Genomic DNA, 15,217 nt, shown 5'->3' on the forward strand with positions numbered 1-15,217 from the left:
TTCAAGCCTGCAGCTCCCAGTGAGCTGGGAGATAAAACTGCAGCCATGCTTTTTCAGTGTCAGAGCTGAAGAAGTAGTTTATTGTGGGTAATCCTGCTTCAGTTCAGAACATTAATATGTAAAGAGAAGAATGGTATACAAGCAAGAACTTCCTGGTACTATTCCTGAAGCTGAGGTCTTCTGCCTGTGGTGTGCAGTGTGTTCAAGTCTTGTCAGCCCAGTGCAATTGGTGTTTGAGCATGCAGAGATTGCTGAGCAACACTCCAAACGTTTAAAGGTTCTCCAAGTTTAATATTGTTGTTTTCTTGGAAGAATGAGTGCATATACACCCCTTTCACATAATCTCAGAATAAACAGACTCAAGTGAAAAGGGGGCAAGCTAAGGGCATGTGCTGCTGTTCTGTTCTAGGCATTGATACTGACAAATAAGAAAAATGAGATAGGCAGGATAGGAGTGGAATGTAATATTGGTTTAGAGAAAATATACCTCATATTTCTCATGATGATTCTTGAACTTTTTCTGAACTCACATCTCTTCCCCCTCACATCCTGACATTCCCCCCCATGCCCCTCTTTTCTGCTCTTTGCTTAAGCCTCATAAATTTATGATGAGCTGTAAAAATATCTCCTGATTATTTCCCATGACCTCAGATTACAGCTTGTGTTTGGAAATAGTGTGATGGTGGCTGGGGAGAGGGGAAAGGTAGTTGCCCTTGCACAGATTATTTGTGTTTTTTAGGGATATGTTCTTGGGAAAATATTTGGGGAATTCAAGAATTTCCCAGAGCCCTGTCCTTCTATTGGTTTTGTTTGAGTAAGATGATAAGCAGAGGACTTGTGAGCAGCTTTGATGTTATCTGAAGAGATGTGCAAGGATAATACTCTCTATATGGCTTGTTCTGAGTGGTATCTAAAATGTGGTTTCCTTTTGCAGGGGGGAGGAAAATCCCCCAAAGTTGGCAAAGTTTAAATGTAGTTATGTATCTGAGAAGTAGATGCTGTGTCAGAACGTGAATAATTTTTCATGATAGATTAATTTCTTTTAGAAGAAGGTAGTTCCTTTTCTTTCAAAGAGGCCAAGTGTTTTAGTACAGAAGGGAAAGGAATCAAGTGTTTGTTCTTTATCTTTACTTTTACCAAAAAACAAAAGATGAGATAGAAATTAAGCTATGTTCCTCTTTCTTTTCAAGCTACAAATTAGTGAGGCCACAGGACTCTTCTTGTGTATATTTTATCATGCCAATATGTTCCAAATTTTGCTGTTTCACCACTTGCATTGGATGGCTCATGAAGACTATATGACACCTGCTGCCTTTTGGGAAGAATAGAAAAATCCTTTGTTTGCTCTCAGTACTGTTCTTGTAATAAAATGTATATTTCAAGAAAGGGTTGAGAATTCTACAGGGAAATAAAAGAAATGCTCACAGATATTTTTAAAATATCAAAGTAGATACACATGAAATCTAAATTGGGCACAGTTTTAATGACATGAGGAGTATTTCAGTCTGAGAATATGTCTGAAGTATCTTGAGCAAGATTTAAAGGCATTTGTTTCTAATGGTTAAACTCACTTAAGATAGACAAATTCACTGTGTGATTTTTAACCTTTTTTATGATGTTTTTAGATTATAACCTTGAAACGGTTTGAAAATGCCTATTTTAATTCCAGAGTGCTCCTTAAAACTTTGAGTTTCTCTTCTAGAGTTGCCAGGATTTGAGGTTTGACCTGAAAAATCCAGTGCTGTACTCTTCTGTCAACGGCCTGGGTTGGAGTATATTCCAGAGTATTACATGTCATGCTGAAAAAGGAGCTGAGACTGTTGCTTCTCTGAGGGGAAGTAGATGCTAGTTTGTTGCACCCGGATTGCCCTTTGTTTCATGGGTTCCCCTTCTCTTTTTTTGGAAGCTTCCAGAAAGGCTAGTCTACTGTTTTAATTTGTGTATGAAGAAAGGTATCATCAAGATCATGGGAACAACTGGGACAAACCATTGCCAGGATTATTCTGAACAGACAGACCTCTCCATCTTCTGGTTTAGTTCCTTGTTGTTAAATAATGCTGGATTTCATGTATCCCTCACATGGCTGTATTTGATGACAGCTCACTGATGGCCACATTCTGTCCTGCTCAGTGTCTGACTGTCCTTGGGATTCATTCTTTTTTGCCCTCTTTTGTGCCTGCAAAATTTGCTGACAAATTCTCTTGTTGGTCTTGACTCTGACCCGTGACAGGCTTGTCAGAGACATGACCTGCCCCACTAGCAGAGCAAGACATTGACTTTGTGCAGGATGTAAATCTTATTGTAAGAGTGTGTTAACTTCATCCCTGATCATAATATTTGAATATTGATGCTGAGTGTGAGATACAGTGGCAGAGAAGAGAGAAAAAGCAGTAGGTGTTACCTTGTTTGGGAGTTTCTGGCACCTCCAGTTATTTCCCATAGTGTAATGGCATCATCAAACCCAGCAGAGCTCTGTACTTCTAAAAGATGGTTTCATCCTTTCTTCTACTTCTCCATCCCATCTTTGCTTCCTCATTGCCAGACTTTGACAGTGTTGGCATACTGTTGCCCGCTCAAACAATAGAACTAAAATAATATTTCCTAACATTTTGTGTAGTAGCATTTCTTATTTAAGAAAAAAGAAAAGAAAGTTATTTTATAAGCTATGCAGGCACTGACAAAATTTTCCTGGTATGACTTCATTTTGCCACCATTTCTCTTTATAGCAGTGCAGGATTGGGTGGATTGTTTTGTTTTGATTTGGTAGAAATTAGAAATGGGTAAGTGGTAATGTATTCTTTTGTTTGTCTGCAAACTTTGTGCTGTCGTTTGGCTTCTTTGGCGTGGCACTTCTCAAAGAAGGACTTCAGGTTTGCTGTGACACTGTGAAAGAACACTACAGCATTCTATCCTCTTAGACTATCAGTCATCCTGGCAGTGATGGACAGAACTTATTTCTTCTTTTGAACTCATTTATCCACCAATTGGAACTCCTGCATTTACTTTTAATGCCTGGCAGTATTTTCTTCCTTTTCTTTTAGACTGAGAACTGCAGTGAGTGTTCTGTGTAATAAGTAGTAGTAGCATCTCCAGGGGTGCAGGCAAGAGCTGCACCAGAAAATCGGTGCCAGCTTTCATCTTCCGGGCTTGAAATACCTGCATCCCTTTGTGTGGGCTTCTAAATAATCTTGGCTAAGCAGCTGCCTTATCCTGGGATGTTAGTTCATTCACAAGCCTGGAAGCTTACACAACTACATTATATAATTGTGACATCCAGCAGATGGGATATATTCTCTCTGGTCGTCAACTAATTGAAGAACATTTCCCCTCTGGGAGTTTACATAGTCACAGTATAAATGGCACCCCTGAGCTGTAACAGCTCTGCCATTGACTGAATTATTTAGTTAAACTTTACCTAGCTTCAAATCTTTCCAGGACTTCTGAAGTTTAATTTCTTGCCAGTCTTTGTCTTCCCCCTGTTCCTTTTTTGCTTTGCTCCCTTGACAGTGAGTAGAGAATGGAGTCGCCTTGTCCAGATGATGTGTTTGCACATCAGTGACTTTTGTGTTGTACTTTGTGACTGAACCTAGTCCAGTAGTTCTCCCTTTTCTGTTTTGGATGCTTGTTTTAAAGATGCACACTTTGAATACTATCTCCCTAAAGTTGTCCACTGGGCTTTAGTGGCTAGAATTGAAATACAGTAACTGTCCTGATGCCTTTGTTATATGTGATATATGATGGTTTCCTGTATAAGAGACCTCTGGATAAGGTATTGTCTTGTATGATTCAGTTGAACTACCAAAAGCTGAGCATATTTTTCTTAAACAGCCTGCCCCCAAAACACATGTTGAAATGAGGCTATGAATATGTATCTTCCTTGGCTAGAAGTTTCAGTGAAATTCTGTGTTTTAAAACCAAATTCTGTTTAATTTGCTTAAACTGGGATTTGGTTTTCTACTATCTGCTTTTCCACATTTCATTTCCTTGCCTGAGCATACTGGATAAAATTGTTCCTCATTCCTCTGAGGTGCTGATAAGCTAATGAGGTAAAATTTTATCCATGTTTCCAAAAAGGATTAATTATGGGAAAGTTCAAATTAAGGAGAAAATTTGCCTTCTTTCAGGATCATCATTCTTGATAGGTTTCTACTCCTGTGCATGGAAGTATTTTTGTCTATGAGAAAAGCAAAATCGTTGTATCTTGTATCCCATCTATATTGTTTTTGCAGGTGCTACTGGAGATCATGTTTATACATTTTGTTATGCAGCAGAAAGTGAAGACTTTGGAGCAGAAGATGCAGCCAAGCTTGACACATGGGTTTTTGATCATGTTAAGGTGAGCAGACAATCTTTTTATGCTACCTGTTGATAAAAAGCACAGTTGCATGTTAACTTGATCACAGAACATGTTAACACTTTATCATAGAACTAGAAAGTAAGAAGGTTTTGAAAGACCTATCACTTGGGGTCGTAAGTAAAAATTTCTTCAATCAACTTTGGTGACAAGTGTAGTACATTCTTTAAGGAAGCGTTTGCCAATGCTAATGAAAAAAACTAATACTAATAAAAGTATCCTGTAAATACAGTCTTGGCTTTGTTTTGTTTGCCTATAATGTGAAACCCATCTTGGAGTACTATAGACCCTTTAAGATCTTGAATGCAATGAGTTAAGGATTTTATAATAGGTATTGCAGCACGGTAGAAATGATAAGTCTTTGTCATGAAAGCAAAATAAGCAATATTATGGACTTATTTTTTGTCTAGTGTGTACTCTGATTGTAACTGTTCAACATGGCTTTTCCTGGTAGATGTAGCTGGCTTCTAATTTTCTATTGTGGTTCACACTATGCTGTAGCTGCCAGAGCAGTCACAGTTTGTTTTGAGGGACAAGATGTGAGCCAGGGGCAGCTTAGGCCCTGGAGCCGTAGAATTTGATGATGTGGTGCTCTGCTCAGCTGAATTGGACCAGTTCTGGTTCATGACTGTTGTTTTCTGTGACACTCTCACCCAAGTCCAAGGCACATGATTTCTGATTATTCATTAATTCCTGTGTTTGTTTTTCCATGCTACCTCACTTGTTCTGATTAAGAAATGCTGGTAATGGGCATTGGTGTATAAATATCTGTAGTACTGAAGCAATTAAGTGAGATATTTTCTGGATCGCATAACAATGCTGATGGAGTTTCAGACTTAAAACTTTTTTTCACAAGATCTCTGGGCTGTATGCATTAGTATAGCATAAATCAAATGAAACAAAAAATAAAACAAAATAAATCAGTAAACCAAATCATCATAACTCTAAGAAGTGGAAGGCAGTTCTGCTTTAAACAGTGGTGCAGGGTGGAAAAGTTCATTATAGTTTGCTAATTTTCAAAGGAAGTGATTTTCTGAGTTTGCAGGTGAGAAGACTTTTTTTTCCTAAGTGCCGTCATCTCCCTGAATGTGCACTCGTGTCATGTTGTGTGTTGTAATGCATATGAATAATACAAATCAAATTAGACTGTCAGTTACACTTGAATAGCTGTTGTCATAAAGTTGCACCCTGCTGTCATTTGGAGCTGCACAAGTATGGGAGGGTGGTACTACCTTTCTATTGCTTCAGAACACCTAATGGCATTTATCCTTTGAAGCTATAATGATATGTTTAAAATATGTGTCATTACTGATTACCTTGGAGCCAGCACCATTCTTTTTAAGACTTATTTTGCCCATCTAAATTCCATACAGTGAATGGATAGGACCTGATTGACTGGCATAAGCCACACATTCCATTAATCATCTCTTCAACTACACATCAACAATTGCTTCAGAAGTGTGAAACTTGAGACTTAGTGAAACCAAGGTCACTGTGCTATTACAGCTCAAAAAACTTTCAGCTGTGCTAGTGAGATTGTATTTAAGTAGGAATGACAGTATGCTGGAATTTAAATTGTGGTTTGCCTACTCTTTTTTCGTCCTTTGTGTTTTATCTCAAGTATTTAACAATATGTTGCTTAACTCATATGTTGGCCAATGTGGTCCCTGGATTTCTGCCTCTTTAGGAAAGAAAAGACACCAAATGTACTTCCTCTATACTTTGCAGTCCACAGGTCCCAAGCATTGTGAGGGCCACTTATGCCTTCCTGTGCCCCAAAAAACGATGGGGATAAAATGAAGAATGGCTAACCATGTTTGGGCTGCTAGTGCTGGCACTCTGAAATTGCTTCTTCTCTTTAAAAATGCTAACAGTAACTTACCATCAGGAGATGGTAAACTCTAACTAGTTTTTATTTGTATCTATGCTTAAATCATGAGTAGAAGAGAAATGTATGACACTTGATAATTCTTGCCTTATCTCCCCATTATACAAGGTGGTTGTAACCCTGTTTTGTGATAGAAAATACACCACTGACCAGACTGTGTGGGCTTTTTATCTACAGCTGTGTGGAAATTCAGCAATATTAATGTGCAGTGATAACTTGGATTGGAGTTCCAGATGGGCATGGAGTTGATGGACTGAGGTTTTTTTTTTTTACTGTTTTTTGGGTTGTTTGGGGGTTTGTTTGGTGTGTTTGTGGGGCTTTTTTTAAAAAGCCAGCAAAATAATGAAGGGATGGAGTTTAATCACTGTGATGTGGCTCGATGATTCTCAGTTAAATAACCTTTACCTAAATCATAGTTTGTCTGTGCTAAGAAATTAAGGAGTAAAATACTGGGAGTCTAGAGCAACTAATGGGGAAAAAAAGGTCTTATTGATGCATTTCTGATTTTTAAAAAAAATATTTAGTGGAAAATAGTTTTGGAAGATTCCACCTTTTTTTTTTTTTTTTTGGGTAAAAACCTTAAAATTACAGGAACTCAGTCTTGAAGATGAGTTCCAGTAATGGCCTAACCACAGTTTATTATGATCAAAGGGTAGGATATGCTCAAGATATTCTGTTAATGCCTTCTCACTGAAAGGGACATATAGATACAGATGGCCAAAAATTGTGGAATTTTTTGTTCTTTTCTCATTTTAAACACAGTATTCCAGTCTTCCTTTGTCCCCCTTCTGCTAGAGAAAGGCCACCCAGGCCTTCAGACTGTCCCTTCTGTGCAGGGTGTTGGATGGAGTCCAGAACTGAATTATGTTAAACTTTGAAGCTCTGCAGACAGTGCTGTGAGTGGTCGTTGATTTGTGCCAGTGGATTTCAATACAGATAGCTCTGCTCTAATTAGCAGTACAATGGTCTTATGATATATTTTAAATGTGTTGGTGTCTTGTGCATGATCATGCTCAATGGATCTAAACCTGACATGTATGTTTGTCCTGCCTTTGTACTTTTGTTTTACATCTGAAAACTGGCATAACTATTTAAACTCTCCCATCAGTGCATGTGCACGACTTTAAGCAGCCAATTAAATTAAGTTGTCCTAGATTAAGAAGCTTTATGAAAAGCACAAGTTTTTTGATCTCTCTGGTACATGCAATCAGCAACAGTTTATCAGCTTTACTAAAGAATCATGCTTCCATGGAAGACACTGTTTGAGAGAGCAAAAGGTCCCCAATTACTTAGATGGTTTAACATTTTAACATCCATATTTTGTTCAGATATCTGTAAAATATTTGTTAGACCTTTTAAGTAGTCTTTATTTCTTCATTGTTTTCTGAGGAGGAGATGATTAGATCAAGATTTCACATAATTATAATGCAATACTAATTAAACTACCATACCAATTTTAGTTATAACTAAGTTCACAGTTTCCTGTAAACGTTTTAATGGGGAGGCTTGTGCTCATCTCACTAAGTTGCATTATCAGTTGTGACCAGTACATTATTTTGTTGTTAGTTGACAGAAAATCAAACAAAACTTGCCAGAACCATTCAAAAAGAATGTTGAAAGGAAGCTGTGGTTGTCTTGAGTCCAGCTCTCCTCACGAAAGAGCTTCAGCTAGAGCAGCGTGCTCAAGCCTTGCCCAGTCAACTTTTGAGCATCTCAAAGGACAAGCCTTTTAAGCAGCTGTTTCAATAACTGGCTATAGTTATGGTTTCCTAAATAATTTTTAAAAGTCTTTGTCTTACTGCAATTTTCCACATTACAAACTGTGAGTTTCCTCTGTCTCATCTCTGAGGCTTTCTGATCAGTTTGACTTGATCAGAGTATTGAGATTCCCTTCACCCTCACTGTAGATGGTTCTGTACAGTAATGAGACCTCTCCTCATCTGCTTTTTCTTGAGATTGGAAAAACTGAGTGTTCTCAGCCTCTTCATTGTTTACTTCTGTCTCTGAAACTTTTTGTTGAGCTTCAGCTTACATAGACAGTGGAGGCGATATTACTGAATAGAGGAAGTAAAAGGGAAGCAAGAATAAAAAAGAGTGAGACAAGAAGAAACTGAAAATAGAGTGGTGCGTTGGAAACTAGTGTTGAGTAGAGGGAGGACTTGAGTTTTGTGAACACTGAGTACCAAAAAGAAGAGGCCTTTAGCAGGCTATAAGGAGATACAAGGATACTTTTGATCAAACAGTTCAGTGATGTCCAGAGCAAGGTACCTGCTTGCCAACTCACCACCTTTATTAGCCATCACTCCTCATGGTGAGCTTCCTGTTGTTTTTTTGGGATATTTTTTCAGTATACTTTTTTTTTTTCAAGTTTCTTGGGTTGCTGTTTGCACTGGGAAAAGACATCACATCATAGGTTGCACTCATCTTCCTTTTGTCTTCTTGTTTGTAATTGGTCAGGATTTGGGCAAACTCTTCTGGCTGCTGCTGCTCTGGCTTACGAGGTGGCTGGAACTGGGAGAGTGGGATGCTTTTGATGTATCATAGGGACTCATCTGGTGGGAGAGGAGAAGCTCAGGCCTTGCCTTCCTCGAATGGTTTCTTTTGGTTAATCATTCAGTGATGGAAAAACATATGCCTTCTAATATTGATACACATTCTAGGGTTTAATTTTGGGGATTTTTCCTGTTTGTCTGTTTTGAAATGCTTTGTTTTGATTTCCTTTTATTTAATTTAAATTAAGGAAACAGTTTTATTGTATCCTGTAAATTACTGGCGTGCCCTGGAAAGCTTCTTCAGTCTGTGGTCAAATATGTGCAGGTGGATGGATCTCTGTGGGAAATGAAAATCTCCTTAAAAATAATTATATTGCTATTTAATGTAATCGGATTTGTTCTTGTATCTTTATTTAAAATACCTCTGGACTTTGGTCATGATTTTGTTTGGATAAGAGCTGAAGCTGAGAGCATGCAAATATTAGTCCATGCGGCTTGTGTGTACTCAGGGAGTTAGAAAAGGGGAATTGCATACTGTAGTGGTTTCCTGGCATAGCTCACTGTGATAACTTCACTGCCACTTTGGTCTTCCTCTGGGTACAGTGACCTTTGTTTATACAAGGTATGAACTTGAGATTTTAAGAGCTCCATCGCTATCACAGTTGTGTGGTGTACTGCCCTGTCCTTTGGTGGCAAAAATTCTTCCCTGCCTCTACCAGCGTTTCCCTGCATCAAGTTCAAAGACACTCTCACTTAGGTTTAGTGTATTGAAAGGTTCTCTAGATGCTTTTTGAACTAAGACCCTAGCCAACTTTGTTTCCTTGGGCAGTACTGTTACTAAGGTGCTGATGCTGGAATAGCTGTCTGCCTGCATTTTGCATTGCTGTAACGTGGCTGGTCTAACACAGAATAGCTGTGTCAAGACTCATTCATTCTAAGAGGAAAATCCTCCCCTGGCATCTGCCTCAGGGATGCTTAAGTAGGACATGTACAAGGCAGATATATGTTCTGTAGTTCATGTATTTGCAAAGCACGTCATGTTTTGTTCTGTTTTTATTTAGTTTCTGCAAACAAGTAGTAGCTTGGTATCTCAGTCCTGCAGAACCTGCTTCCAAAGCAAGAATGTTTGAGACCTTTGCTTCCAATTTAAATTCAGTAAATCAATAGAAATGTAGAGTCATAAGTGCCACTCAAGAATGGTTCATCAATTTGTTTATACAGGAGGCAAAGAAGGGATGATGTATTTTTGCCTACGCAAACTCAAAAAACTCCCGTATAAAACCAATTCAAACTGACAAATAAAAAATCCAACAAAAAAAGCCCCCCCCAGACAACAAAAGAGCACTTCAATGTAGATGTTGCCTTATCCAAGCTGAAAATTTGGACTGAGCATACTGATAGTAGTTGCCCTTCAAGCTGTAAATTGGCAAGTCATTATTCTTCATCTTTTTAAACTCTAACTACTAGGATTTTGATGTGGAAACAGTAGTGTTTTAGTTTTAATAAAATGCTTATCTTCTTCCATTTTACTCAGATTAATGTATTAATGGCTTATTCCATACAGAGCTTCTTTAATTCTTCCAGAAGCAATCAAACATTGTTCTCTGCACTGAATGAAGAGAAAGTGGTTCTGTTCCTGCATTTGCTGGGTATAGACACCAATGGACATGCTCATCGGCCAAACTCAAGGTAATGGAGATATTATTCATGTTTTTCTTACTAGTTGTAAATGCATATAGTAACTTTTTTAGAAGTACATTTTATCAAGCCAGAAACAAGACTGTTAGTGTTGGGGGTCATACATGTTGCCATGATCACCTACCTTCTGACCTTTGGCGTTATTTTGTTTTTTCAAGTCCCATCTGTAGAAATGACAGATTTTTCCTCTGTACATATGTCAGGTTATACTCCTGTGTTCAAGTCTGATTCCTAGCAATTGTCTTTCTTACAGCCAACACATAATCCAGAAGATATGTAGGAAATGCAGTTCTAAACATAAAATGGATGTTTTCAGATTTTCAGATGCCCCACTGCTGAAATGATATTGTTGAGTTTATAGACAGCAGTAAGCTCAGCAATAATGGCTGCAAATTCCAGCACTAGGTTTTGTTTTATTCCTGAACAAAGAGAAGAGCTTAGATTAACAGTTCTCATCACCAATTTATCTTGAAGTGTGTTATTTGAGAACTTTTAATTTCTTCACATCCTGCTTTGCAGGATTTTACATCTTTCTCTTGATCCCTGCATACCTTAAAAATTCTGATTTCCTACATCATTCTGAAGTTCTTACTTGCTCTATATTTAATGCTCATTTATTATGATTTTTTTGAAGACAGTTTTAAAACTGACTTTAGCAACAGATTGGAAATTATTTGTCTGAAAGTTCATCATGGTCACTTTTCCTAAAAATACACAGATTTTTTTTTGTGTAGCCTCTATTCCAGAAAGCTAGGGTCTGCCATGGTCTATGAATCATCTCAAAACACTGTCTGCATGGTGAGATCTTTCTTTGCTATTTAGTTCCCAGCTTAAAGTAATTTTTGCAACTTACCCTTTAAGGTGTTTGAGTTTTCCAGAATTCCTTAGTTTTGGCATTCTCCTTAACTTGCCTGGCAGCTGTGAGTAGTAAAACTATAGTCCTGTGTCAAGGACAGGTGAGATTTGAAACATAAATCTGTTTGAAACTGTGATATCAATGATCTTCAAACTGTGCTGCAACGATTTAAGATCTCAGTAAGACTCAGAGGATGAGAGTTTTTTTTACATCTAGGAAAAGCCTTGTGTTAGCTTGGTGTTCATTTGAAGTTAAAGCTGTCTGTACTCAAAGGACAGGACTTTATGACCATGGATAATTTGTTTTATACCAAGTCTGAGAGCCACCTTGAATGTAACATTTTTTTCCTATTTTTCAAGGGAATACCAGGACAATATTAAACAAGTTGATGAGGGTGTGCAAGAAATTGCTTCATTGATTGACGATTTCTATGGAAATGATGGAAAGACTGCATTTATTTTAACTTCTGACCATGGAATGACAGATTGGGGTGAGTCTTTTTAAATTTTGAGTTAGCTGAGTTTATGGGCATCTAGTGTATGGTTAGAGAGCTCTGTCTCATGAGAAGCTTTGGAACCTGTGCTTTGATTTGCTATCTTAAATGTTGCTTGTGTTTGAAAATCCATGCAAATTGCTGTGACAGCTGCGTTCCATGTCTGGACAGAAAAAAGACATTAAGTTTAAGCTTAACTTCCTCAGTGACTGCTAGTAGGGATAGAAAGATGGCTGCAGAAAACCACCTCAGGCAGGAGGAGATGATGTTATTTGGCTGCCAGCAGCAAATTTGTTTTTGTTCCAGCCCCTCTGGGAGATACAGTTCTCACTTCAGTGCTCTAAAGTGCCTGGAAAAGGTGGGAAATATGTCCAGGAGCTGGTGAAAAACTGAAAACAGGGAGAGGTTTTGTGAGGGGTGCAGAATCTTTTTGCTTTTTCTGGCCTCTTAAGCACAGCAGAAAGGATGGGACTGCTATGTGATCTTTCCAGAGGAGATGGTGCTGGAGAAAGGTGAAGGAGCTGAGAGTAGAGAGAGGAGAGCGAGGCAGGGGCCAGCCATGCTGATACCCACAGAAGACACTTGTGAAGGGTATGGCCACAGTGGCCGAATGCTTTGAGGGCATTGAGAAAAGTTTACAGTGGTAAGCTCATTTAGACATTTTTCCCTACTTCTTGCTTATATCAAGGATCTGAAGAGCACTCCTGTCCTTGTGTGCAGCTGGTGAAAGTGATTATCTCTTTTTCCAGTGCTGTGCATTTGCAGCTACTAACTATGACACGTTTGTACCAAGGCTGCTCCAGGCGTGGTCGTGGCAAAACAACAGTCAGCATCTTACCCTGTGTGTGAAATCCTCAAGTTTGTCAATTAAAGGGATGCAGATTTTTTCTGTCATCGGAGATAACAAAAATATTTGTATATTTATTCAATCAGCCTAATTACCATCTGTTCATTTGCAAAATAGTCCATTTTGACTATTATTTACTTTTGAGCTGACTGCTGCTTGCAATAAAATCTGCTTTTTTTTGTATGTTTCAATAAATTATTTCATATTTTGTAAAAACATAATATTCTTTATAAGGAAGGGGTGTATAGGTGTGTAGATATATTTTTTAATATATAGGATCATAGGGATCTCAGGATGTCCAACCAGCTGCTCAAGGCAGGATTAGCTTTGGAATCCAGACACAGGTGCTAGGGCTTTATTCAGCAGGGCCCTTAGAACCTTAAAGGGATGGAGCCTATGCAACCCTTTTGGGCAGCTTGCTCTGCTGCTTGCCTGCCCTCATGGAGGGGGAAAGGTTTTATTTATCTGCAGTCTGAACTTCCTTTGTTTCAAATTATGCCTGTTCTACCATGTTCCCACCATGCACCACAGTGACATTCTGGCTTCATCCTCTCTTAAACCCCTTCACTGTGGGGTACAGGCAGGATGCTCTGGTGTTCCCCCCCAAGCTATTTCTTCTCCAGGCTGAACCAGTCCTAGTCCCTCAGCTGCTTCTCACAGGGCAAGTGCTCTTCACTGAGACCATTCCCAGCTGATGGGGTGTCTTTCTGGTACCAGAGGAGCCCAAAACTCGATCCAGTGTCTAGAGGTTGTCCTGCAGGTACTGAATAGAGGAGAACAATCCCTTTCCTGTACCATGCTCCTGGTTAACACTGCCTGGGATGCTGTTGGCCTTCCTCACTGCCAGAGTGAGCTGCAGGAGTGTTCTCATTATGTACTGGATCCTTTGAAGGGGGAATAAAAGGTGTTAGTGCTAACTTCTTCAGGGTTTGAGAACCAGTGGTCTGTCATAGTTTCCTGTCATCTCTTTCTGTCTTGAAGGAAAATCTTGATCTTGTGCCAGAAGTGTTAATAACTTTGAAGTTGACTTTAGTGAATCCAAGAGCAAGCCCAGAGGTTCTGCTCAGGCCCATTGTGAACTGTCTGAAGGATAGTTCAGGAGCTTTAATTTGAGCTGGTTGGTAGTATCCACCCCTGCTGCAGCCTTTCAGTGGTGATTTGCAGAATGGCATGTGCATTAGTTTTAAAACAAATTAAGCGTTGGAAGGACAGGGGGCCTATGAGGGAAAAGAATATGATCTGAATTAGATTTGATCAAGGCATTGTGGTTGCTGGCAAAAGCCAGTGAAGTAATTTGATTTCTCGGTCTGACCCCATGATTTTGCTTTAAATTGATGTCAGATGGAATTGCTGACCACTAATGCAGGGTGTTCCACACCCACCCTCACCTTGGCCTCTTGTTCCTGCTACCATCCTGGCACAAGTACCTGTGTGGTGTGCTGGACTATGCAAGAGACAACTAAACAGCACCCTTTTTCCCCCTTTTCCCCTGAAAAATTTTATTTGGAGAGTGCTGGGGTTGGAACCTGGAACTGACCCAGCTGAAAAGAATTATTTTTCTTCCCCTCTTGTTATTCAGATCAGGCTGAAATTTGGTTCTTTATAACAGGGAGGGAGTGGGTACAGCTGCCTCTCTCAGCTGTATCTGTCTTAAAGTATTCATAGAGGCAGAATTTCAGTGACATGGATGAATCTCAGCTGATGGAGCTGCTAGCTTGGCTAAAATGTAAACTCACCAAAATAGCACTTTCCTTCTATTGCAGTAATAAGAATATAAATGATATAAGAAATAATCCCAGGTCCCTGGATGAAATAGGAAGTGCTGTCTCCATAAGCTCTTTTCCCAAGTTCTTCGAAGAAGAGCAGTTGTTGCTGTTTTTTGAGCCCAAAGGGTGCCCACTAAGGAACATCAGAAATCTAATTCCCAGACCAGTGTGTTCTTAAGCTTTGGGCTGTTTATAGTAAGCAAAATTGTCTCTTCAGCTGTGCCACAGTGATTGTTTTAAGGACAGAATTGGGTATGAATTTCAGAGTAGCCTCGAGGCTGCACAACAACGTTCTTTCTCTGTCCTTTGTATTTATTAAAATATGTATTTATAGACAGGGAAGATCATGTGTCTATGCAAATATAAGGAAAATGTGTAATCATATAGACCATGCAGTGACCCATATGGGGTTTGTGTAAGAAAGTCCTTCCCTTTGAGGCTGGGTTATCTCACTGCTTGGGTACCTCACCCACTGAGTTCAATGACCAGTGTTTCTTTCAAGCTTGTGTGGATCCTGCTTTAGTACAGCTGATGCTGAGATGTTATAGATTTCAACCTTCCTGCTTTTCGTGACTGATATGTTAATCTAGAGGGAATCAATTTCAGGGAAAAAAGTAATGTTTTATCAAATTTTTAAGGAGTGTGCTACTAGACTTGAAAACCTTAAAAATGAACTTCTATCACTGTTAGAAGAATGACTGTTGCAATGTATATTGCTTCCTGGTTTTGAAGTGGCAGTCTAATTCTTATTCAGAGGTCAGTTCTATAGGATTTTTTTTTTTCACATGTGCCTGATATTACTGAAATCGGGCATTCTTGGTTT

At 39.0% G+C, this 15,217-nt stretch overlaps 1 protein-coding gene across 3 annotated transcripts in view; it reads left to right on the forward strand.

Annotated features, from left to right (window-relative positions):
* Window positions 1-15,217, forward strand: part of PIGN (phosphatidylinositol glycan anchor biosynthesis class N) — a 98,636-nt gene that overhangs the window by 19,397 nt on the left and 64,022 nt on the right. For all 3 annotated transcript variants that reach the window (XM_014872420.2, XM_088170480.1, XM_088170471.1), the window contains 3 exons: window positions 4,230-4,336; window positions 10,299-10,423; window positions 11,648-11,778. In XM_014872420.2, the coding sequence (XP_014727906.2) occupies window positions 4,230-4,336; window positions 10,299-10,423; window positions 11,648-11,778 (363 nt within the window). The remainder of the gene's footprint in view (window positions 1-4,229; window positions 4,337-10,298; window positions 10,424-11,647; window positions 11,779-15,217) is intronic.

The sequence above is a fragment of the Sturnus vulgaris genome, chromosome 1, assembly GCF_052056855.1.
Source record: "Sturnus vulgaris isolate bStuVul1 chromosome 1, bStuVul1.hap1, whole genome shotgun sequence".
NCBI lineage: Eukaryota > Metazoa > Chordata > Aves > Passeriformes > Sturnidae > Sturnus > Sturnus vulgaris.